At 42.1% G+C, this 25957-nt stretch overlaps 1 protein-coding gene across 1 annotated transcript in view; it reads left to right on the top strand.

Moving 5' to 3' along the window:
- Positions 1–25957, top strand: part of TMEM163 (transmembrane protein 163) — a 216826-nt gene that overhangs the window by 168553 nt on the left and 22316 nt on the right. Inside the window, exon 5 of the mRNA XM_019731141.3 lies at positions 12030–12126. Coding sequence (XP_019586700.1) covers positions 12030–12126 — 97 coding nt within the window. The remainder of the gene's footprint in view (positions 1–12029; positions 12127–25957) is intronic.

Below are 25957 nucleotides of genomic sequence, written 5' to 3'. Positions count from 1 at the left end.
GTGACATTTTATCTATCTTACGGTCACAATAATTTTGGAAGGTAAATAGTATGTTTATCATTCCCATTTGACATATAAGTAAATGAGTCTTGGAAAAGAAGACATGAACAGTTGAGCTTGGGTGGAAGTTTATTGTATTCCTCCAGCAACAGTGCTGTAACCACCAAAGAGCCTGCTTTACACAACTGTGTCCCCTCACCATGCAGGACGTACAGCAGATGCTCAGTGGACACCTGATAAGTTTGTGCCATCAAGTTGGAGGCTAGATAGAGACCAGCATTTGATGTCTTATTAGGATACAATAACAGGAAATGTTAAAAGTAATGTAGCTGGAGAAGGCATTTTTAAAGAAATTTTCTTTCCAAGTACAACATTCAGAAAAGTAGAGAGGAAGAAAGTTCATCTTCTCACCATTGTTAATTCCTGCCAAGAATGTTTCCCTGGGTTTAGATTTGTTTTTACATATCTCTAATCTATAATTTTGTATCTTGCTTTTTTACTTAATATTTCACCTTTTGGACACTTTTATGTTGTTGACTAAAGCAGTTTTAAGTGGCACCTAATAGTCTACTGAATTGATGTATCACAGTTACTTAAATACTCCTTTTGTGGCACATTTAACTTCCCCACTTTTAAATAATTAGTACTGCTGTGAACATTCGTCTGCAAAAAGCTTTCCCCTGGGGGATTGATTCCCAGAAGTGGATCAAAGTGAATGAACCATTTAAGCCAATTACTTTAAATACTGTAATCAAGTAGGTTAGAAACACTGGAGAGTAGGTTACCAAGGAAATGATAGAGTGTTTTTGTAGGGATGAAAAGAAAGAAAAATTCAATTAACCAAGTCATGCTGATAAGCATGTGTCCTGAAGGTGCAGAGCTTTTCATTTCCCACAGAGACAGACAGTTGAGTTGGTGCCTGATGCCTCCATCACAGGACTGGGAGGTCCAGAGATCACAGGAAGCTTCTATTCTTGTACATCTTTTTGATTCAGTAAGAATACTCATTCAAGGGTGGCCGGATGGCTCAGTTGGTTAGAGTGCGAGCTCTGAACAACAGGGTTGCTGGTTCGATTCCCACATGGGCCAGTGAGCTGCGCCCTCCACAACTAGATTGAAGACAACGAGCTGCTGCTGAGCTTCCGGAGGGGTGGCTGGATGACTCGGTTGGGTAGAGCGTGAGCTCTCAACTACAAGGTTGCTGGTTCAATTCCCGCATGGGATGGTGGGCTGCGCCCCCTGCAACTAAAGATTGAGAATGGTGCCTGGACTTGGAGCTGAGCTGTGCCCTCCACACCTAGATTGCGGTACGGCGACTTAGAGCTAGCTGACGGGCCCTGGAAAAATATCCTGTCCCCCAATAAAATTTATTTTTTAAAAAAAGAATACTCATTCAAGAAGTGGTTTTCTGTACATATCTATGACCAGGCATTGTCTGATTTTCTGGATGGATTAAAACTGGGTGATTCCTCTTTTCCATGATAAAGGTGTTCCGCAATAGTCCTCAAACAAGCAATTCCCTGCTTCAGTTACAGGTGCTGCTTTTTTGAGACAGCCTTTTGCTGCCACTGCCTTAAGGTGTTTCTCTTTCAAGAACCTTGTATCTGTCAGTTTTGCTGTAGTAACAAACATTCCTAAAATCTCAGCAACTTATACCTCAAGCATTAATTTCTCAGTTATTTTCCAATTAAGCTGAGGTTTGGCAGTGGTTCTGTACCACATGAGTTCTTATTTTAAGTTTTGTGCTGAAGGAATAACTCTTCTCTGAGGATTGTAGTTCCTGTGGCACAAGATAGAAATGAGGCCACACAACGAGACAGAATTTCTGCTCAGGTGTGATGTGTGTTATGTATGTCATCTGCACTGACATTTTATTGGCTAAAATAAGTCACATGTCCAAGCCTGATGGTGGGCTTTTCTGATAGTTCCCCTATACAGAGGTGCTGAAAGGTACCTGGCAAGTGTAGGAATGTGTTGTTGAGATCAAATTGATGACATAGTCTATCACAGGCCTACTGGGAACTGACCTCCTCATTTTCTTCTGATATCCATCCACCCCCTTGTCTATTGCAGCATAGAACCTAGCTCTGTACATGAACTATTTTGACCCCAATGTGAGATTCTCTCCAGAAACAAAGGGTTTGCAAATGTAGCTGGTGGCGGATGCAGTCTTGGGCCTCTTTATCACTGTGGCAGATGGTATTTTCTGAAGATGACCACAGCAAGATCTCCCCTTCCCTGTGCTCTTTTCCATTGTCCCTTGTCACTCCCTCATCCAGAGGTGGCATCTCTTTCCCCTCCTCTTTCACCTTAGCAAGTCTATAACTCACTCATAACCAACAGAATGCTCTGGAAGGATGCTGCGTGACTTCCAGGCCTGGCAGCTTCTGCCTGATTCTCAGGGAACACTGCTCTGGGGGGCGTCAGCCACCATGTGGGAAGCCTGACTACTCCCAGGGACGTTGGTTAACCATTCTGGTCCACAGTCCCAGCTGAGCTTGGCCTTCTAGCCCTTCCTGCTGCGGGATGAATCATCTTTGTTTTCAGTCCTAGTTATCGTTCATCTTGGATACGGAGTCCAGGGAAACAATATGTGGTCACCCCCAGCTTGGGTCGGTTACCTTGGTTCAAGGCAGGGTGCAGTGATAATCCTCTCCTAGAGGAGAGGGGCCTGAAAGGAGAATGGGGGCCCCTTACCAGTGAAAGGGGGAGTGGATGCAGATCAAGCCCAGCTGGTGTTCACAAAGGAGATTGCCCAAGGCAGCTGTTGAAAGTGCAAATCTAATGATCTTACTCTATCATTTTCAAAGCTGTCAGGGGCTCTGCACAGTTTTCTTAAGTAAGTTTATACAGCTTAGCGCATGAGGCTCTTCAGGCTTGGCCCTTGCCCAACCTTCTACCCAGCTTCCCGGCCAGGAGCCCTTATAGAACTTTCACTCCAGCCTCACTAAAGCACTTGTGGTTTCTTAAAATGATCCTGTCCACTTTCAAGGTTTTAAATACGATCTGTGTGCTGATGTCTCCCAAGTTATGTCCCCACTTGAACTTTTCTCTGAAATGAAACCATCTCCAACTGCCTTCTCCACACCTCAACTCGGATGCCTAACAGACATGCCACACTTAGCATGTCCAAAACTGAACTCCTGGTCTGTCCCCTGCTCCCACCAAAAGCAAATCAACCCCCCCCTTCAAAAACAAAACAAACAAAAAAACCCAAAAGCAGAAGCCCTGCTTCTCCTGCAGGCTTCCCCATCTCAGAAAGTGGCAACTCCATCCTTCATTTTTCTCAGGTCAAAAACCTCAAATCATTCTCAACTCTTGTTTGTTTCATATTATACATAAGCAAACTTGTCGGCTGTACTTTCAGAATATAGCCCCAAACAGACTAAAACTCGAAATCAGAATATATCCAAAGACCTACCCCTTCAATGCTATTGTTCTGATCTGAGACACCACCGTTTGTGACTTTCTCACCTGTGTATTGCAATATGTCCCTAACCGCTCTTCCTGTTGCTGCCTTTGCCAAGCATCAGCAATCTTGTTAAGACACGTCACACCACATCATTTCCAAGTCCCATCCCCCAGTGGCTTCCCCCCTTTGCAAATGCCTAAATCCTTACAATGGCTGTAAGACTTTACATGACCCTCACCTCTGACGTCACATCCACCGTTTTCTCGCTTCCTCATTCCTCTTATGCTGCCTTGGTGTTCTTCGATCAAGTCAAGTGGACTTGTGTCTCAGAGCCTTTCTCCTCTGGAAGGTTCCTACCCCATATATCCGCATGACGTGCTCCCTAGAACGGTGCCTGGCACAAAGTAAGTTTGCAGTGAAAATGTGCGGAATGAGTGTATTTTGATAGGCCATTTGGACTTACTTTCTCTTTCCCGGGAACACGCTCTTCAATCCTCCTTACCAAACTTTTTTTTGCTTCTTTCAATGCCAACTCCAATCTCAACTTTGCTAGATGATTCCTGTGTGATTTAAATGCCCCCTTTCTCTATTCTGAAGAAAAGGACTGTCTTAATTGTTATTGTATCCAGTGCATAGCAGGTTTCTTGGCATCTGGTAGACCCTCAGTAAACATTTTCCTCAGTCTCAGTATTGATGTACTGTTTATTTATTTTAATAGGTAGTACATGCACTTTTATTTAAAAAAAAAAAACACACAAAAAAGCATGATAGGGCATATAGGGAAAAGCAAGCTTCTGTTTCCCATGTGTTTTCTGCAGAGGCTGGTATCATTCTTTTTGGTATCTGTCTGAATACATTCTATGCAGACAAGCAGTTATATATCCAGTTAATATTTAAGAAAAAATTGAAATGGATGCATAGATAATTGACTTGACATTGAAAAATAATTAAATGGTTCACTTTGAATAACCAGTTTGCTAAAACAGTAAGATTTCTGAGTCCTCTTGTTCCTCTAATAAACAGAGGTTTACACTGAAAGTCCTTTTAAAATAAAAAACCCATCAGTCCACTTCTTACTTCACTAGGTCAAATGTGAATAAAAGCAAGTCTGTTTTGGCTCTCACATGAACTGATAGAAAGTAGCTCTCTCTCCCTGCCTCCACTTCTCCTGCCCTATTCTAGCATATTCTAGCATTCTCTTTCTGGGATCATTGTTGTTACCCTCCTCTGTTCTCCCTGCTTTCACCAGGGTACCTCTTTGGTCTGTTCTCAACAGAGCAGCCAGAGAGATACTGTTTAAATAAGTAATTTCTCTGCTCCATCTTTGTTGGTTTCCTATCCTACTCAGAGTAAAAGCCCAAATCCTATGTATGACCTAAAGGCCCTGCATGGGTGCTGTGTTTTCACCTTGCTGATCTCATCGGTGTTCACTGAATATGCTGTGTTCCCTCCTGGTGGGAGCCTTTGCACTCTGTTGCCTCTGCCTAGAGTCTCTTCCCCAAGTAGCTGCACAGCTCACTCTCCCATCTTTTAGATGTTTTGGTCAAATGTCCCCTCAGAGAGAGAGAGAAAAGTGTGAGTACTATGTATAAACTACCATGCTCTCATTATTCCCCTCCTTTATTCTGCGTGATGTTTCTGTGCATAATGTGCTTATTGTCTGTCTCTCCTCGTGTAAGCTCCATGACAGCAGACAATTGTTCCCTTTCTTGTTTGCTGCTGAATCCTTGCACCAGAACACAGTAAGTGTCAATGAGTATTTGTTGATCTATTGAAAGCGCTGGGGCCATGAGCCTCAGCATGCATTACCCTTGTAGTGTATATTAGAAGTAAAGGTACTGGGTAGGGTGTGGTAACTTGGGGTGTCCCCTGTGTATTTCCTTCCTTCTCTCTACACCCCAGAAACAGCACTGTGAGAACTGGGGGCCCCAGGGAAATGGCCCCGAGAGCCCAGGCTCAGGGCGTGCCTGTTGGGCTAAGCTCTGCGTATCTGGCTGTCTGGACTTTCCTCCTTAAGAATAGCAAGTCCTACACTCCCAGCCCCACTCCCAGCCTCACACTGCTCGCTCTTGGATGTGCCAGCACCTCTTCCCTTGTGGCCTATCACTGAATCAAGGCTGTCCTTGCATCCTTCTCTGCTGCCCCCGTCTAGTGGGTTCCCGAGTTCTGTCAGTTCTGCCTCCTCAGGGTCTTATCGATCCCTCTCTGATGTCATGGTTTCTGCGTAAGGAGTAATCACTTTGTTTTCTTGGTTACTGTTAGGTTGGTGCAAAAGTAATTGTGGTTTTTGCAATTTTTAACCTTGTAAACTGCCATTACTTTTGTACCAACCTAATATCATGTCCCCCAGCTGATTCCTCTGCCTCTCGTTTCTTTCCCTTCCGCCCTGCCAAACCCCAGTCTCAGTCAGAGGGTCGGTGTAAAGCCCAGATCACCTCATGGGCCTTCCTTGCTTAAAGTCCTTTAGGGACTTCATGTGACCACTGATGTTTTCTTCAGTCTCAGACATGTGTCTTCTGCCTTGATGATTTTTGCCACCTGTGCTGCTTTTTATTATTTATTTAAATATGCTCATACATTTTTATCTAAGCAGTAATATCCTGGCAGTCATGAGCTGATAATCAGGGTCTTTTCTAATGTACATTAAAATACATAACTATTAAGTACCACACACTGGTTCTTCTACCATCGAAGACCCATTGTGCATCTTGTGGGTGTTGCGCCTGCCCTGTTGTGGAGACTGCCAGGACACAGAGGGTCCTTGCTTTGCTGCTCCCTTAGGACACATACTCCAGGAACAGCACCCCCACTTTGAATTTCTACCAGAGTGGGGCCCCGCAGGGCTGTGTCTTCACACTTTTGCCCATAAAGCTTCCTAGGCCTGGGTGCCCTTCTCGTTTCTCTGCTTTGATGATTCTTGTCCATTCTTAAACATCACACTGCAGAGCCATCCTTCCTTCCAACCCTGTCCCCAGGCTGTGCGTCCTCATTCTGACCCCGTTCTTCATTTTGTTCATTGTCCATTGTCTGTTTTCAGTAAGTAAGGACTGTCCTGTAATGATTTTCAGGTTTTCCATCCTAGACTTGTGTTCTTGGGAGGTTGGGAATAGATTTTGTTTGTCTTAGCCTCAGGGTTTGGCACTTAGACCTTAAAATGTGAATGACTGAAGTTCAAATCCCCTTCAAATACAGTTACCTCTGGTGGAACAGTAGCTGTGGCTGGGATCGGTTGACCTTCTATGAGAACAAGAGTGAGACTTGGCATGTAAACCTGGGGAGTTGTGGGTTTACTGGAGGGAGGGGAATGATGCACTGATTGATAGAAGTTACCGAAAACATGATGCCCTGTGCAAGGTTTCCTAGAGCAGGGTCTGCTGGCTCACATAAATTGACCTGATCACGATGAGTAGTTTCTGGGTCTCTCTCTCTCAATCTCTCTCTCTCTCTCTCTCTCTCTCTCTCTCTCTCTCTCTCTCTCTCTCTCTCTCTCTCTGCCCCTCCCTGCCTGTCTCCCTCTCTTCCTCCTCCTACCTCCTTCCTTCCTTCTCTCTCCCCCCACCCCACTTCCTTCACACACACTTTGGTGAGTCTCTCTATTTCCAAGCCAACCTTTAGAGTGGCACTGTCAGATGTGGTCGTCACTGATCACACATGGCCATTTAACTTTTTATTAATTACAGGTAATTAAAATTAAAATGTCATTTCTTCAGTGACACTCGCCACATGTGAAGTGCTCAGTAGGCATGTGTGCTGGCGGCTACCATGTTGGATACTGCAGAGAAGACCACTTCCGTTGTCACAGAAAGTTCTGTTGTACTGAGCTGCTCTAGAATCTAATTCTTTAACAAATCCTCTGTGTTGGCTTTTGTCTCTCAAGTTGAAGCCAGGAAAGATGTCCTATCTAAATGATTTCACTTGTGTGGGTTTAGTCACCTTGCACAGTATTACAGATCTAAGTAAAGGGCCATTTGTTGAGTAAGTTGAGGATTGTAGTGGTTACATGTTGAGGAGATGGACAATCTTCCCATGGAGAGGGTTTGGACCACTTGCTCAGAGAATTCTGGCCTGAGTGACCATTCCTGGTCCACCACCCTTGCTCTCACTACAATCTGTTCACAATGCAGCAGATGGACGGGATTGAAGACAGAGAAGAGAGATGGGAACATGGGTGGAGAGAGCCCAAGTAAGTCAGGGAAGGAGGTGAGATGGGTAAGAATAGAAAGCAGAGAGGAGGCAACTCCTGTAATAGGAGAGGAGGTGAGTGTTGGTAGTAATGGCGTAAGGAAGGACGAGAGACTGTCTTGGGAAAAAAAAAACAAAAAACAAGGTGACTTTTTGCCACAGCCATTATAGAGAATGAGAAACAGCTCATAAGCATTCTTTGCTCATTTTCTCCTTCTCTTTATCCTGCCTCCAAAATGATTTTGTTTGTTGTTTTATTTAAAATGGTAGAATACGTGGAGTGAAATGGGACCTAGTTAGAATAAAACAGCATTAGAAATTGTGCATCCATAAGTACCATTTGACTTTTATTTTTTATTATTTTACGTTTGAACAATGTCCCAGATTACAAGTGCTTTTGAGGCTATGGCGAAAGATGATAAATAAAGCATTTACACTTTAAGCTGTAGACTGAATTGGTTAATTGCCAGGGCAACTGTGATTTAGATCTTTTGTTAATTAGGGGATGATTAGAACAAGCTTCTCTTTGGAAAATAAGTTAGAATTGATATAATAAGTCTCAGGCTTTATTAATGTGAACCATAGTCCTTTAAACCTACAATTGACAAGGGACCAAACTTTCAGCCCTATGTCATTTTGGATGGGCGAGTATCTGTGAATAGGTAATTGTAATTTCAGAGTCAAAAATTATGCTTACCTGCAAGGTTATTCATAGATTTGTAATACTGTACACAATTAGCAATTTGCAGTCGTTAGCAGAAGAAAAAAGAAGGTGCCACTGGCTTTAACCATTTCTTTCGACGTTTGTAGTTTTCTTTCAAGACATTCAATGTGTCTGTGGCAAGACTAGTACAGACTCAAGTTTGTGTGTGCGTCAGAATCACCTGAAGGGCTTATGAAACAGCAGTGAAACACAGATTGCTGGGCCCCTCCCCACAGTGTCTGATTCAGTAGGTCTGGGGGAGGACCCCAGAATTTGCTGTTCTAACGAGTTCTCAGGTCCTGTTGCTGCTGCTGCTGCTCCGTGGACCACGCTTTGCCAACCACTGGTCCTGTAGGAATTTAAATTTGGCTTCATTCTGAGTTGATTGGGGGATCATGGTGGAGGGCGTGGTAGTTTATTTGCCTCTTCTTGACTCATCATGTTTTGCTCCTCGGGGGTTTGGGCAGGAGGGAGAAGGAGTCTGCGTTCGTTCCGGTGACCGGGCTCATCAGTGCTGTCAGGTCCGCGGGCACACGGCCCTCGTGACTTGCCAGGGAGCCTGTCCAGGTGCTGATGGAGCAGGTACCCTTGCCGCTCCCGCTGCCGCCTCCTCCTAAACCAGGAAGCAGCACGCACTTACAGATTCAGAAGCATCCCTATTTGCTCCTGACCCAAATCTCCGCTGCATCCTGGAGACCACTGCAGTCCCTGGGTGATGGTGGTGTGATGAGGATGTGACGTGGATGCCCAGAGCCTTCTAGCAGCCGCCGCGTGGCTCACTGGGCTGGCCACTGGGGGGGAGTCAGGAGACCTGGGTGGGTTTCAAACTCCTTGGGTAACCTAGGGCGTTCCTCTTGGTCCTTGAGTCCCCCATTTTGACTTGTGTTGATGAAACATTCCTCTCTCCCTCCCAACCCATAAAATAGCAGAAAACCGAAAACCCAGTTCTGGGGGGTTGGGGGTGGCCTCCAGGGCATTTATGAGCTGATGTGTGGAACTTGGAGGGCCTGAGGAGAAAGCTGCTGTGTAAACACAATGTATTATTAATAAAATGTTAAAAAATAGCATCATACCCTCTGCTAATAATAGCTGCTTAGGCTATGGGAGCTGCTCTGACACACAGGCTCCCAGCAGTGGGGAAGGAAGGGTGATTGGTTTTTGAATTTGCAACACATTTAAAAGAAGTTGAGAATAGGTTTTTAAAAACATTTTTGAGCATATTCAAGGTATATTGGTGAAGACAATATGATGTCAGTTCTATAAAATTCAACTGTAATAAACCAACTCATCAATTTCTTTTGATTTTTATTACATACAATTCAGAGTTGTTTCACAATGTGGGCTATTCTATAGGCATTTTGACTGAAGTATTAGCAATGTCTTTCCTCCTCCCATCCCCACTGGTAAGTGGTTGATGCTCCTAAACCCCTATGTACAAATGATTCAGTGATTCCTTAATCGGTTAATGATTACATCCACTCTGCAGATGTAAATGGGGCACCTGCTATGTGCTACAGCAGACACCGAGATAGAAAAATGTGGTTCTTGCCTTTCAGGGATTTGTAGTGTAGTTTTGATTCAAGATATATAAGCAAGATATTAGATAAGGAGACCATTGTATTCTTAATACTTGTCTCCTGAAGTAGTATTGTTAACAAAATCCAAATCCACTTTTTGTGCATTGTAGAGGTGTGCCTGCAGTGATCTGGAGAAAGGACCTGCCAGCATCATTGTTCCCTGTCAAAAGAAGCTCGGATATGTGCTCCTTTTTTCTCTATAGCAGTGCGGAGATGGAGTCTTCTCGAGGACATTGTGACACATTGTCTGTTGAAGATCTAGGACCCAAGTGGTGGCTGCCCTACTCACATCTCAGGGAGCAAGCGGCTCCATACACACATACACTACAAGTCTCTTAGGGACCATCAGACCCCACTCCTTCCTCACCAGCTGGGATGACTACTCCCTCCCCGCCTTCTGTACAGAGCATTGTGGCTTTTTAGCCCACAGGACAGTGCCTCACCCTCAGCTCTAGTACACTGAGAGAACTTGCCTGGGGAGCTTTTAAACAAATACAGATACCTGGTTTCACCCTCAGAGATTGATAAAATCGAACTGGAGCAGTCTCTGGACTACTGTTCAAAAGTATCCCCTGGCGAGTGCTATGTGTCATCAGGGTTAAGAAGCACTGAGTTGGTTGAATTTATATGAAAGAGTGAATCAGTCTCTGCTATCCACTCAGGAGTATTTTGAATGGAAAAAAGAAACCACATCATAAATCTTGGAGGTTTATCCTGACGTTAGGCTCTTTTCCCGAAATGGGACCTCTCATAGTCCCATTTGCTCTTGGGTAGAAAAGTCTGGCACAAGTGTCGGGCACAGCTGGCCCATAACCATCTTCCCCATGGGCACAGCTGGGACTCAGGGGCCAGGACTTCGTTTGGCTTACTTCTGTCTGTACCAAGAGCCTCAGCCCATGCATTACTTTTCCTACATCTCTGTGTTCTTTTGAGTTTCACCCCAGCCTGCTGTGATGCCTTCTTTCTGTCTATACTTTTGCAAGAAAAAAACCTACAACTAAAGTGTGGATTAGAAGCCCTACTGAGTGGCCTCCCAGTAGCCATGGTGACCTGCCCATTTCTGACTTCTGGGGTAAACATGTCTATCCACAGGTTTGTGAGGATTCTAAGTAGGTGTCACGTCAATATGATGTTGGAAATTTGGGGCCATTCTGTCAGTCCAGAGAAGGAAATCCAAGATGGATAATGAAAAAACAGTTTTATTTGATCACAGGGAGAGAGCTGAGGAAGCTGCCAAATGATGGAGAGATATCTGGTCGGGACAAGAATGATCTAGAGCTAACTGTAGTCTTTTGTATGTTTGCTCTTTTCTTTTCATTTCCATATAGTATTTTGAGCCTTGTTTTACTATCGTCATTTCCTTATGCTTATTTTTCACTTTCCATCTTTCTTTCTCCTGCAACTTGTTGTGTCTGCGTTGCCCCTGGCCTCATTGCTGACGTTCTTCAGCCTGTTCCTGTGTTGGGTTGATTAACCTCATCCTAACTTGTCTCTCTTCATTTCTGTTTCAAGAATTGCCCCACCTTGCCATAAATATGCTTTTTATATCTCTCCTTTTTACCTTTGGGAAAATCCAAAGGTGTCTTATCACCAGAGAGAGACATCCAGGGTGGACTCCTCTTTTTCTTTGTTTGAACCAACATTCATGGGTTACTCTGTGCATTATCTCATTTCCTAGTAGGGTAGAAAATATTCCCATTTGACAGGTAAGGAAATAGAGGCTGAAAGAAGTTAAGTAGCTTGACTAAGATCAAGCAACATGCCAAATGACAGAGCTCGAGGTGTCTCATGCTAGAGTCTCCACTCTTTGCTACTAAACTCTGCACCATCCAGCTGGAGGAGGAGTGAAATATTGTGTTGCCAGACATGGGGGGTGGAATTCATGGCCTCGAAGACCCTTCCATGCCAGCATTCATGGGAAGCTGTAAGGTTATATAGGATGGTGAGCCCCTTTCTCATGGGGTTGATTTGGTGATAAAATTCTGAACTGTATTCTCCTAGAGATGATACAGTATCAATTCTCAGACTGGTGGTCACAGTGAAAGTGGCAAATTATGGTTGGGTCCCAGTGCCTTTGGTTGTGTCATTGTCACTGTGTAAATCAGCAAGGTGGAGTTTTCTCAGTTAAGTTTCTCAATGTTTTGTTTCTTTACAGAGCCTGTGTCATCTTGGGGGTGATATTCCTTCTGTCATCCATATGTATAGTGGTCAAAGCCATCCATGACCTCTCAACTAGGCTGCTCCCAGAAGTGGTAAGGTCCTTCTTCTTCCTTAACAATTTCTCCTGAAGGTACCTGCTTCCTATGTTACCTCTTTCCACAGATTTCCTGGGGGAAATTGGGCGGGTCGAGAGAGACTCTACAGCATTTTAGGAGTTCTAAAGAACTCATTGCAGACTGTGAATGACTTGGCAGAGAGAAGCACTAGGCAAGATGAAAAGACTCTATGTAGTTGAGCTGGTACTGGGGCTGTGTCTCTATCCTTAAAAATTTGACAATTTTTAAAGCAAGTTGCCTTTTATGGAGAGAAATGGACTGATTTCTATATAGCGTTGTGATCCAGTCTGTGTTGTTGGCACTGTTGTTCTGCATCCATTCAATGACTGTTGTAACGAGAATTATTTTTTTCCTTTGCACCTCAATTCAATACATAAACTATCTACATTAGGTTTTCTGGCACAACTGACATTCGGATATAGAAACTGGAGGACACAATTTCATACTGAAATGTGTCTTTGACTATTTTGTTCTCTGGGCAAGAGTCATTACCTGCACTTTGATTCTTTTTCCCCCCCGCCCCTTATGAATGCTGAGAAAAGAAATATTTTTATAGTCTCCTATCAGGCTATCTTCATAAAAGGTTTATCAGGAGATGAAGACGCTGCCATTACAGTGATTCTCCATATACAAGTTGCACAGTGGTTTAAATGCAAAAATATTGGCTCTTAGGGTATGATTTGATTTGAGCTTGGCTACATGAACCATCTTAATATGAGGCCGAAATTATTAGACCTTTCATTTCACTTTTAGAAAATTGTATGTTAATCCTTTTGGGGGTAATGTAGTGTGTGTGTGTTTATGGGGAAGAGGAAAATGAAGTAGAACATTATACTGCATTTTGTAGAGCTGTTCAAGCTACTGTTTTAACTTGCTCCCCCCGACCCCAAGATTAGAGCCATTCCTTTAGTGACTCATCAGGATCTTAACTATTTATCATTACGGATGGAAAATCTTGTTCTCTAATATCTCAATGACAGGGAGAAAAGATGGATACCAGGGTAGGAATGTACCTACCTATGGTTTTTATTCTTTTCCAGCAGCACTAGTTCAGCAAATATTACTGTTTATTATATTCTATGCTGTTCATCTCACTCTTGTGTTATCTCATCCTGATCTTCCTGGTTTCCTAGGATCCTGGACTTTTTCATCCTTTTCCACCATCAGATTTGCTATCCTGTGTTCATTCTGTCAAAATCTATAGCTTAGGTAAAATGTGGACATGAAACTATTAAGAGGGATTAACTAAGATGTCAATCAGATAATATGTTTGCACTTTACAGGGGGTAGAAATCTGACTCCACTCTAAGAAATGTTTATTGGTGGGAATTTTCAGCACTAGATATTTGATGCATTAATTTATTTAGGCATTAAAAATTAATTTCCACCAGGGCTAACTTGATATGGAATGGATAGCTCTGCCCCCAGACCCTTGCAGAGGCCCTCCTGTTTTTCTCCTGGTAGCTAAACCATTTTTAACTGGGAACAGTCTCAGATCCTATGGTAGAAATACTCCTAAGAGGTGAAGCTCACTAATGTAAGTTCTACATCAAGGTGTGAATGTCTAATGCCCAGCGTCAGGTGGTGGTCAGCGAGGGCGAAGAGCTCCAAGATTTTCCCCAAGACTGGACCTGTCTTTGGAGAATTCACACCCACTGTATCTTTTATCCGTCCCCATTTATCTCGTTTAAAAATCACACCCATTTATCTCATTAGAACTCTGAAGAAAAGATCTAAGGCGGTATTTGTTGTTTTGTGGTTTTTTAAGCTTTCAGAGTTATGGAATTGTAAGAAAGGTGACTTCAAGCTGTGTGAGCTCCTTGCTGCAGAGAGGAGGCCTTCTAATCAGCTGAGTGGTATGTAGGGGGCCAGGGAGATGCTGCCAGGTTATAGGTGGCAGTGGTTTAATTCCGGATCTTTGGGTTCACTCTCTCTGCTCTAGAAGTTTGTGGAAGCCAGCAGGCTATAGCCAGATCCCTGACCTCTGCAGTAATTCAAAATGAGCGTTGGTCCACATTACCACCTGTAAGTTAGGAGTTAAAAACTCCATTTCCCACAGAAGGTGGTCCTGAAAACAGAAGAAACTGCCGAGATCTGGGGCAACTAGACAGCATGTGTCGCGATGAAGGTCTACCCTCTAGCAGAGTTGCCTTGTGGGAATGTGGGCCTGGGATTGTCAGATCTCCCAACTTTTCAAGAGAAAGTGGTAACTTGTGTTTAACGGGAAATAAATTGGCAGCTAATGAAAAAAGGTTTTAAAACTCTGGGTGGGAGTGGGCATTTCCCATGCCTCTGGGCTGATCGTGGCCGGTGGCAGTTGAAACCAGGGAGACTGGCATCGAAGGCCTAGATTTCATGAATTTAGGTCCCAGTTACAGCTTTATCCTTCTCCTCAACTGCAGAATCACCTTTTTACATGTGATTTCTATCAACTTGTTTCTGTGGGTTTGTCAGCAGCAGCATTTTCCACACCCTTGGCCTGTGCCCCTGGCAGCTTTCTTTGTAATGTCAGCTGCACGGCTCTCAGGGTGAGAGTAATTGCAAGAATGGGTAAGTTTCGAATAAGAAAACTTCAGTTGAATTTCCTAATCATGAAGTTGGTCGATTCTGAGCCTTGTGGTGTCGCCTGCCCCTGGGTGGCATTGTACAAGAGCAGTCAGACCAGTCCAGCTCTGGGGGAGCCCCAGAACGGGAACCCGTGGTGTCTGCTGCCAATGTTTCACGAGAAAATGGCATCTCACAACAGGTACATGGTCACATTGGATCGTTAATGAAACAGATTCCAGGGGAGCCTTCTTGGAAACTCTGTATGAAGTATGGTTCTAGAATATGGGGAGAGTGGGCAGTGCTGCAAATGTCATGCTAATAGTGCTTGGCTTATATCTGTGGGTGGTTTTGAGTGGAGCATCGCCCTCTTCCTGTTTTTATGCCCACCCTGCTTTGGTGAGAAGGAAGCAGGTGGTTTGCTTCTCCTTTTTGGTAAGACATGGCGGCTCTGAAAGCTGAAGTGATCTTCCTGAGCTCATCAGCTTGCTGGTGGCATAGCCTGGATTTGAACCCTTGTCTACTAGTCTGGGGCTGCCTTGGCTTCTGGTATTGTGGGCTTACATGGTCTTGCTTTGCTGTTCATTGGCTTTCCAAGTCTGGATCTCCTGTCTGTCTTCTTTTTTGTTTGTTTGTTTTATTTTTTACATTTTTTTTCCTGTCTTTTACTCAGAGGGGGACGCTGCCACGGGTTGTCCTAGGGGAAAGGTGTCCAGGTCCCCAGCCCGTCCTGTCCTTGGCCTTTCAGGCTACTCCTGCTGCCCCCACCCCTTAACAGACCCCCTGCACTCTGTGCCACTCACTGACCAGCATCTGCCTCCATTGCTTTGTCTCTTGAAACACCTGCAGGCAGGCTAACTAAGAAGCACGGGATACTGCAGTAGGACAAGTATGGAATGAAGGAATCAGGGGATACATGGACTTGAATGGAAGGAAGAGCTTTCGGGAAGCTGCTGAGCAGTTGGAAGGGTCGTGGTTGTGGGGGGCTGGCCTGGCGGAGGTCTCTGCTTCTTACTGCTGTGACCTCCACCAGAAAGTCACTTAGTCCCCCTGACCCTGGGCTTCCTGATACATAAAGTGGAGACTATACTAATGTCAGAGGTTTGTGATATGGCTCAAATGAGTACTTTATTGAAAATAATTGGCATTAGAAGGTAGTGCTACTATGGTGGCTGCTGCTCTTAATGTTGTGGGGTGTTTTTTTTTGTTGTTGTTTGTTTCTGAACTGCTGATCAAAGTTACTTCAACTTGTGGCCCTGTTGGTGTAGGAGATATTTAACAGAAGGAAATGAGGGAGAATGGTGGAGTGGGCAGTAAGGTGTTGGGCCAGGTGAGCAGTTTCAAAGAGTTGCTACCGCCCCCAGTCAAGGTGTCAGCTTCGGGAGTTCTGAGCAAGTGCCCCATCCCTGGGTGTGAGTTTCGCAAGGTTCCCTCAGTACCAAGTGAGTATTCTGAGGCAGTGTAGCCTTGGGGTTAAGGAGATGGGAGCAGAAGTCAAGGAGACAGATCGCAACTCTTCTACTTCCTAACCGGAAGAATCTGGGGCAGGTTGTTGAAACTGTCTCTGCCTCAGTTTCTTTGTTTGTAAAAAGGAAATAATAATGGCACCTTCTTTATAGGATTGTTAGGAAAACAAAATAAAAAGATGTAGGTAATGTGCTTAGCATACAACTATTAACTGAATGTTGGCTGATATTATTGGTCTAGAGAAGAAGCTTCTAAGGAAGTTGCAGACCTTTGATGCTTTTGATTCTGGAAGCTTAGACTGTATTAACTGTCCAGGAAATGTCTTCGGGGACATTGTTCTCAGCTCAGGTGGGGTAATGCTATAGATTCCTTCTTGGGCAATAATCTATAAATCCTGAATCCACCATCAGCAACAGAGAGATTCATCTTGCAGTATGACACACTCTCAAGCATAACTCTAAATTTAATTTGGAAGTTATATGGACAAGACTTTTTGAAGTCAAGAGCCTCAACAGCCCCCACCCCACCCCACCCCACCCACATTACCCAGCACTGTGCAAAGAAAAGCAGAAATTGTGGTGTCAAATTGTCGGTCATGTCCCACTCCTGTTACTTCAGACAGAATAATTCCATTACCTCAGCAAGATTGACTTCTTTTTTTTTGTACTAGAGCCAAGGACCTACCAGCTTTTAAACAGAAGAGAACTGAGCACTGGTTTAAGTATATTATTATTGGTTTGCATGAGTTCAAGGAAAATAGTCTCCAGAAATAGATCCATACATATCTGGTCAATTGGTTTCTAACAAAGGTGCCAAGGCAATTAAATGGACAGGAAAGAAAAGTTTCAATAACAAATGGTGCTGGAGCAGGTGGATAGCCATATGGACAACAGTGGACATCCACTCTTATATCAAAATTAACTCAAAATGGATCATAAATCTCAATGTAAAAACCTAAAACTCTAAAATTTCTAACAAAAATAAGAGAAAAAAATCTTTGCAACCTTGGGAGAGGAAAGGTTTCTTAGATACAGCACTAAATGCATGAAGCATAAAGTAAAAAAATATCAAAAATTGGACTTCATCAAAATAAAAAAAACCTTTGCTTTTCCTAGACACCATTAAGATGACAAACATAGACAGCACACATATAAAGGACTTGTATCCAGAATGTATAAAGAATAGCTTAAAAAGAAGACAAATGACCCAATAAGAAGATAGGCAATAGATTTATACAGACAATTCACAAGAGAAGAGATAAATGAATGCCAATAAACTTAGGAGAAAATGCTCAACATTAAGAGTCATCAGGGTATTACAAATTAAAATCATCATAGGATACCACTACATACCCATTAGAATGTCTGGAATTAAAAAACCAAAGAACCCCAAATGTGTTGAGCATCTAGAGCTCTCACACATTCATTGATGGTGAGAGAGTAAAATGGTTCAACCAATCTGGGACACAGTTCAGAGATCCATTAAAAAGTTAAACATCCATTTACCATATGATCTACCTTTCCACCTTTAGGTATTTACCCAAGGAAAAGGAAAATGGACTTCCTCATAAAGACTCTTACCCAAATGTTTATTGCATTTTCATTTCTAATGTCAAAAACTGGAAACAACCCAAATATGTATCAACAGGGGAATGGATAAACAAATTGTGGTGTCCACATAATGGAATACTACTCAGCAATAAAAAGGCATTATTGCCCCATGCAACAACATGGATGAACCTCAAAATAATTAAGGTGGGTACTACAAGCAAGACAAAAGGAATGTATACTATATCATTCCATTTATATAAAAATGTACCTGCAAACTAATCCATAGTGACAGAAGGCAATAGTGGTTGCCTGAGAATGGTGGGAGGGGGAGGAGGTAGGACTTAAAACAGTCACAAGGAAAGTTTTTGGGGTGATGGAAATATTCTCTTGCTTTTGGTAATGGTTTCACAGGTATAAAAATATGTCAACATTGATCAAGCTGTACACTTTAAATATATGCAGTTCCTGTACATCTAGAGGCTGTGTTTGGCCACAAATGACCTCACATTGCTAGGCCAGATAGGAATCTTGCTCAGATCTATATAAAGTAAACATTTTAAGCTGCTATGAAGCAAGGTTTTATTTGCCTGACTGTAACCCATGCACTCAGTACCTGGAATGTTGACAGCACTGATAAAAGTTATACTATAAATAGGCAGCAATATGAAGACAAAGTGTATGATAAGAGGGGAAAGTGTAAATAGTAGGCTAAATATAACAGCTGTCATCAAATGTACATAGTCAGAGGAGCTTTTGCTGAAGCATGACCGATCTCATGCCGTTGCCAGAAACACTCACGGAGAGCCTGCTGGTGGCTCAGGCTCTTTAAAATGAGAGTATTGACCATTTTAAAACTGGAAGCATGGGTCGTCTGTCTTTTCTGTGTCTTGCATACAGTATAATTTGTTTATTAGTTCATGTTACCTAGGAAATGGCTGTGTGAGAGTCTCTGATGGATTCTCTTTTCCTTGCTGTGCTAGCCTTGGATTTTAATCAGACATGATGTCTGTGAGCAGTCCACCATGTTGTTTTGTTGTATCTATTATGCCTTTTTGTATTTTCAATCTCGAATAGGTGCTTTTCAGCTTCAATCTCATTAGACCATCACAGTGTTCCTGAAGTAGGTGCTAGACTCGCTGCCATTTTATAACAAGGAAACAAATCCTCAGATAAAGAAATAAAACGCCATCCTCCAGACGGCATTATATCAGCGTCAGACACACACACAAATGAAACCAGGTTTTTTGACAACTGATAGAGGGCTCCTTCTGTTCTGTGGATTGCCTCCTGAAGTACCACAGAATTGGAGACCTGAAAGTCAGCTTTCAAGAAAAGCGACTACAACTGGTTCAGTTTCCTGAGTGAGAAAACAGGGCCCAGAGACTCAGTCTAACAGAAGTTTCTGAATAAACTTCAAGTCTAGGATTTTCCACACTCAGCTGAATGGGAGTGAACTCCATCCCCCAATCCAACTCTCCCCCCCATTTTTCCAGTGGCCTTGAAGACTCCAACTTAACAGGTACAATGAAAAACTGCCTTAAGGGCCTACGGGGTTATGGTAACAAAAGGAGAAGAGAGAGGGAGAGATGGTGAGATGGTGGGGGGAACGTGCTCATTCCTCTCCATCCCCCAGTCTAATTTAGGGGCATCTGTGATTTTAAGGATACTCATGTTTATCAAAGATGGGTGTTGCTGGATCAAGGTTGAGTACTCTGCTATTCAAATGCATCTGCACTTGACCTTGGGAAACTTATTTAATCTCTTGGTACTTGTGTTTCCATCTGGAATGTGAGAATTCAGCACTTCTAATTTAGCGCCTCTTTTTCTCTGAGGTTTTGAGAGCACTTTCTTATCTTTTAAAGACAGAAACATTTTTTGTTTCAAAAGATGTGGAACATTTTCATTTTTTAATTCACTTCCATAAATGTAATATGGACAATGCAATCCTCATAACATTTCTCTGTTTTTCTGTTTATTGTTCAGCTCATGAAGAAAATCATCCTGAATGCCTATGTATTTTCCAAGCTTTGACTAAAATACCCCTGTTCCTATGGTGCTCACACTACGTCCTAGTAGAGGAAAGCATTTGGGAATAAGTTTCTCCAGTGATGAGAGCTCCTCCCGTAAATTACTTGTGTTCCATGCTCTTGTCACCTGAGTAGTGCTGTTGCTGTTACTTTGGAATATTTTGCCTGTGGCCAGAATATGAGTATTTGGTGAAAAGGCTACTCATGTTACTGAATTGTTGGGAAACATTTGATACTTCTTTGGGAAATAGTATGGGGCACTAGGTAGAAATTCTTAATCCTTAAATAATCTTATTAAAGTGGGCTCTCTGATCCTCCCCGTCCCCATGGACTCAATACAGGATCTTAACCCTAAAGAACTGTCCAGGGAGAGATAAAACACGAAAATTCCCCAAACACCACTCAGTCCTCTGTGCTCCCTTGACACCTCAAGCTGAGTGCAATGGTAGCTCTGGCCACATTGCAGGGTAATTTTCTCTCTACTCATCTCCCCGAATAGACTGTAAACTCTTTGAAGACGTAAGACTCACTGTCCTCCCAGCACTGAATACAGCCTGGCATGTAGCAGGAACTTAATAAATGTATGTTGAAGGAATGAATTCATGCATGTTTGAGGTCATTGGCTGCACCAGTAATAGGCTAGTGCCATACTTAGAAAAGGGGTGTGTATACAGCTGTGGTATTATAAAGTTGTATACCTGAAATTTATAGAATGTTATTAACCAACGTTACCCCAATGCATTTAAATAAAAAAGGTAAAAGAAAAGAGGTATAAACAAGAGGAGTTCATCTTTCAAGGAAACTTGAAAGGTTTCTGGGACTTTGCCCTAGACATTTTTGTACCTTTGTGGGAGAAATATAGTTATCAATGAGGGCTTGTCCCAGACCACTCCCTTGCATTCATAGCCTTGAGTTTTTTTTCTCTTCTGTGCAACGCTGCTAGTGATGTAGGTGACCAGGTGATATGCAGCTGAGGCAGCCCATATATATGTGTGTGTGTGTGTGTGTGTGTGTGTGTATTCCATTGTATAAATGTACCGCATCTTCTTATCAAATCATCTGTTGATGGGCACTTAGGTTTCTACCATATGTTGGCTATTGTAAGCAGTGCTGCAGTGAACATAGGTGTACATATATCTGTTTGAATTAATGTTTTGGATTTCTTCAGGTAAATACTTAGAAGTGGACTTGCTGGGTCATAAGGTAATTCTATTTTTAAGTTTTTGAGGAACCTTCGTACTGTTTTTCCATAGTTGTTGCGCCACTTTGCAATCCCACCAACAGTGCACGAGGGTTTCCTTTTCCCCACATCCTCACCAACACTTTTATTTTTTATTTTTATTGATAATAGTCCATTCTGACAGGTTTGAGGTGATATCTCATTGTGGTTTTAATTTGCATTTCTCTGACAATTAGTGACATTGAGCATCTTTTCATGTGTCTATTGGTCATGTGTATGTCCTCTTTGGAGAAATGTCTACTTAGGTCCTCTACTCATTTTTTAATTGGATTTGTGTGTGTGTGTGTGTGTGTGTGTGTGTGTGTGTGTGTGTGTTGAGTTATGTGAGTCCTTTATAAATTTTGGATATTAACCCCTTATTGGATGTATCATTGGCAAGTATCATGTCCCATTTAATAGGTTATCTTTTCATTCTGTTGATGATTTCCTTCGTGGTGCAAAAACTCTTCAGTTTGATGTAGTCACATTTGTTTACTTATTTATTTGTTTTTATTTTCCTTGTCTGAGGATATCAGAAAAAATATTACTGAGAGTAATGTTACTGCCTGTATTTCCTTCTAAGAGTTTTATGGTTTCAGGTTTTACATTTAAGTTTTTAATCCATTTTGAGCTTATTCCTCATATATGGTGTAAGAATGTGGTCCAGTTTCATTTTTTTTTGCATGTATCTGTCCAATTTTTCCTACACCATTTATTGAAGAGACTGTCTTTACTCCAGTGTATATTCTTGCCTCTTTTGTCATAGATGAATTGACCACATAAGCATGGGTTTATTTCTGGGCTCTCTATTCTGTTCCATTGATCTGTGTCTGTTTTTATGCCAGCACCATGCTGTTTTGATCACTATAGCCTTGTAGTATAGTTTGATTTCAAGTAATGTGATACCTCCAACTTTGTTATTCTTTCTCAAGATTGCTGTGGCTATTTGGGGTATTTTATGGTTCCAAATAAATTTTAGGACTATGTATTATAGTTTTATGAAAAGTGCCATTGGTATTTTGATAGGGATTGCATTGAATCAATAGATTGCTTCATGTAGTATGGACATTTTAATAATGTTAATTCTTCCTATTCGTGAACATGGCATTTGCTTCCATTTATTTGTATCTTCTTTAATAACTTTCTTCCATGTCTTACAATTTTCTGAGTACAAGTCTTTTACCTTCTTGGTTAAATTTATTCCTAGGTATTTTATTTTTTTAATGCAATTATAAATGGGTTTGTTTTCTTACTTTCTCTTTTTGACAGTATATTATTGGTATATAAAAATATAATCGATTTCTGAATATTAATTTTGTGTCCTTCTACTTTACTGAATTCATTTGTCAGTTCTAATATTAGGTTGGTGCAAAAGTAATTGTGGTTTAAAAAGTTAAAAATCATTGCAAAACCCGCAATTACTTTTGCACCAACCTAATAGTTTTTTGGTGGAATCTTTTGGGTTCTTTACAAATAGTATGTCATCTGCAAATAATGACAGTTTTACTTCTTTCTTTCCCATTTGGATGCCTTTTATTTCTTTTTCTTTTCTGATTGCTGTGGCTAGAACTTCAAATACTATGTTGAATAAAAGTGGTGAAAGTGGACATTCTTGTCTTGTTCCTGATCTTAAGGGGAATGGCTTTAGCTTTTCACCATTGAGTATGAGGTTGGCTGTGGGTTTATCATATATGGTCTTTATTATGTTGAGATATGTTCCCTCTATTCCCACTTTGCTGAGAGTTTTTATCATAAATGGATGCTGGATTTTTGTCAAATGCTTTTTCTGCATCTATTGATATAATCATATGATTTTTATCTTTCCTTTTGTTTATGTGGTGTATCACATTAATTGATTTGAAGATATTTGACCAACCTTTCATCCCAGGAATAAATCCCATTTGATCATGATGTATGATCTTTCTAATACATTGCTGAATTTGGTTTGCTAATATTTTGTTGAGGATTTTTGAGTCTCTATGTTCATCAGGGATATCGGCCTGTAATTTTCTTTTTTTGTAATATCTTTGGCTTTGGAATCAGAGTCATAGTGGCCTCATAAAATGAGGTTGGGAGCCTATCATCCTCCTGAATTTTTTGGAATAGCTTGAGAAGGATAGGTGTTAATTCTTCTTTGACTATTTCATAAAATGCACCTGTAAAGCCATCTGGTCCAGGACTTTGTTTGTGGGAAGTTTTTTGATTACTGATTCTATTTCATTAGTCGTAATCAGTCTGTTTGGATTTTCTATTGCTTCTTGGTTCGGTCTTGGAAGATTGTATGTTTCTAGGAATGTATCCATTGCTTCTGGATTGTCCAATTTGTTGGCATGTAATTGTGTGTAGTATTTTCTTATAATCCTTTGTATTTCTGTGGTGTCAGCTGTCACTCCCCCTCTTTCATTTCTGATTTTATTTATTTGGGTCCTCTTTCTCTTTTTCTTGATGAGTCTGGTTAAAGGTTTATCAGTTTTGTTTATCTTTTCAAAGAACCAGGTCTTGGTTTCATTGATTATTTTTTTTTAGACTCTATTTAATTTATTTATGCTGATTTTTATTATTTCCTTCCTTCTACTCACTTTGGGCTTTGTTTGCTGTTCTTTTTCTAGTTCCTGTAGGTGCAGCTTTGGGTTATTTACTTGAGATTTTTCTTGTTTTTTGAGGTTCCAGCCCACAGAATTTGGTGGCTGTTGTCCTTCTCTTGTTTTCTTTTTCCTTGTGGGTTCATGCCTTTAAAAGAGAATTCCTATTCTGCCACTTAGTGGCCTTATAAAAGCTGGATATGTGTTCATTCTATCATCTTTAATTGGAATCCCTTCTGATTTTTAAGGCATTTTCAAATATATGACGCAATGTTCTTAGCATGGTGAATTATTTGTTCTTTTCCTTTTATTTAGCCAAAATTGAAATTCAGGTCCATCAGGCAATATTAGAGGAAGATTGTCCTACAATTTTTTAGGTATGAAAGGCAGTAGATTTTAGGTCAAACATAAGGGGGTTTGAATACTTTCTACACCACTGACTAGCTGTGTGACCCTGACCCTAGGTGGTTACTTAGCCTCTGTGTTTGGGGGTCATAATTTCTACCCATAGGGATCTTGCGATAGTTATATGTGAACTAAAATTAAATTGTTTATTAAGCCTTTGGGAAAGAGCTTCATCTCTAATGGGCATTAATAATAGTATCTGCTTGTATTATTATGAGTATTAGTTGAGGAACTCTCTAGATTGATGTGGGGTATTGGTGTGGTATTTAATATAAACAAAGGGAGCAAAAGCAGACAGCCAGAAGATCCTCCTTTTCTTTGCAGAGGAGAACTATTCAAGGGCATCGTGCCTGTGTGTCATGAGGGGTTGTTCATCTTGGTCCTGGTTTTAGGGAACCCTGGAAGTGTCACTTCGTGTAAATGCCCAGTGTTTCTCCAGGGTGGAAGGTGTGTGAGCCCAGCCACGATGGCTCATCTCAGATTTCATGACGGGGTTCAGGGATTAGCGTTCTTGTCCCGCAACGAGCCCTACTTTCCTATCTTGCATTAACAAACAGCTGTCAGACTGATGTGTGACATGGGTGATGCCTTGGTTAACAGAAACAAGGCTGCAGTGGGAGTGGCAGCCAAATAGTTCACAGCGCCCTCCTCGTCCCTGAGGCAGTCGTAGTGCCTCAGCTGACACTGCCTGCCCTCCTCTGTGGCATCCTGTGACACTGCCAGCCTCAGCTTCACAGTGCCTGTGAAGCGGGGAATCTGCTCCCTTCACAAGTCTTTGCGGGTGGGCCAGTCCGGCCAGAAATCACAAAGGACCAGGGCTCCCCAGTCCATCTGTATGTCTCACCAGTGACCCCAATGTCCGCTGGCTGCAGAACCTCCCAGCTGATGCTTGATTGTCTAAACACCAACTTTTGACCCTGCTGACATCAAAATGGTTTGATATGCTAATTTAAAAATTGTGAAGTCATTTAATGTGAATCCATGGCAATTTGTCACTATAATTTAATAACGAGGGGAAATTGAGGGCTTGTGCTGGGTGTAATTTTCTCCACATCTGCCAGCTTTTCTCCTCTTCCTGGGAGGGACAAAAAGATCTGAGGATAAGAGTGACTTTTAATTTCACCTGGGACCATAAATCGATATACATTTATTATTCAGCCAGCACTGGCATTTCCCTGGGTAATTCCATAACACATGTAGTGTCAGAATGGTTTGAAATTTGTCCTCATTAGGAAAGCAAAGGACGCTTTCTTTTTGCAGGCACAAACAAGTGAGCGTCCATATTCCCCTACGTGCTATCACACAGCTTATGAAAAGGGAAAGTGTTGGTCTTTGAAGGAATGGGTCAGTTGGATTTACAGACACGGCTTCTGTTTGGTGTGAATGACCACAGTTCACTGTGACCTGAATTGCAACTATTGGTGTCACCTATGATAAGGAATAAACTTAAAGTAGGACATGACAAGTGGTACTGCCAAAAAAAAAAAAAAAAGAAAAAGAAAAAGTCATTTCTACAGTAAGAGCAGATACCACAGAAAGGATCAGAAGAGAAAGGATCTCTCTCTCTGCTATGTGAGGACACAGCAAGAAGGTAGCCATCTGCAAGCCAGAAAGAGGGCTCTCACTGGACACCAAATCTGCCAGCATCTTGGTCTCAGACTTCCCAGCCTCCAGAATCCAGAACTATGAGAAATAAATGTTTGTTGGTTAAACCCCCAGGCTGTGATATTTTGTTAGAGCAGCCAAAGACATCCACCACCAAGGGCACTAATCCTATTCATGAGGACCCCTCCTCACAACTTACCTCCCAAAAACCCCACCCCTAAAAACCATGATTGAGGATTAGGGCTTCAACATAGGAACTGGGGGTGGGGGAGTGGGGGTGGGGACACACAAACATGCAGGGAGAGTCCATAGCAGGGAGAGTGAGTGGAGTTCAGTTTAGCCAGCAGGTTGAAGGGGTGGGAGAGTCGGACTGGGACATCCTGACAGCCATGATCTTGGTCAGTGATT

This window comes from Rhinolophus sinicus, chromosome 17 (genome assembly GCF_057876585.1).
Source record: "Rhinolophus sinicus isolate RSI-liver-muscle chromosome 17, RSI-T2T, whole genome shotgun sequence".
Lineage (NCBI taxonomy): Eukaryota > Metazoa > Chordata > Mammalia > Chiroptera > Rhinolophidae > Rhinolophus > Rhinolophus sinicus.
This window is presented reverse-complemented; position numbering and strand designations above follow the sequence as displayed.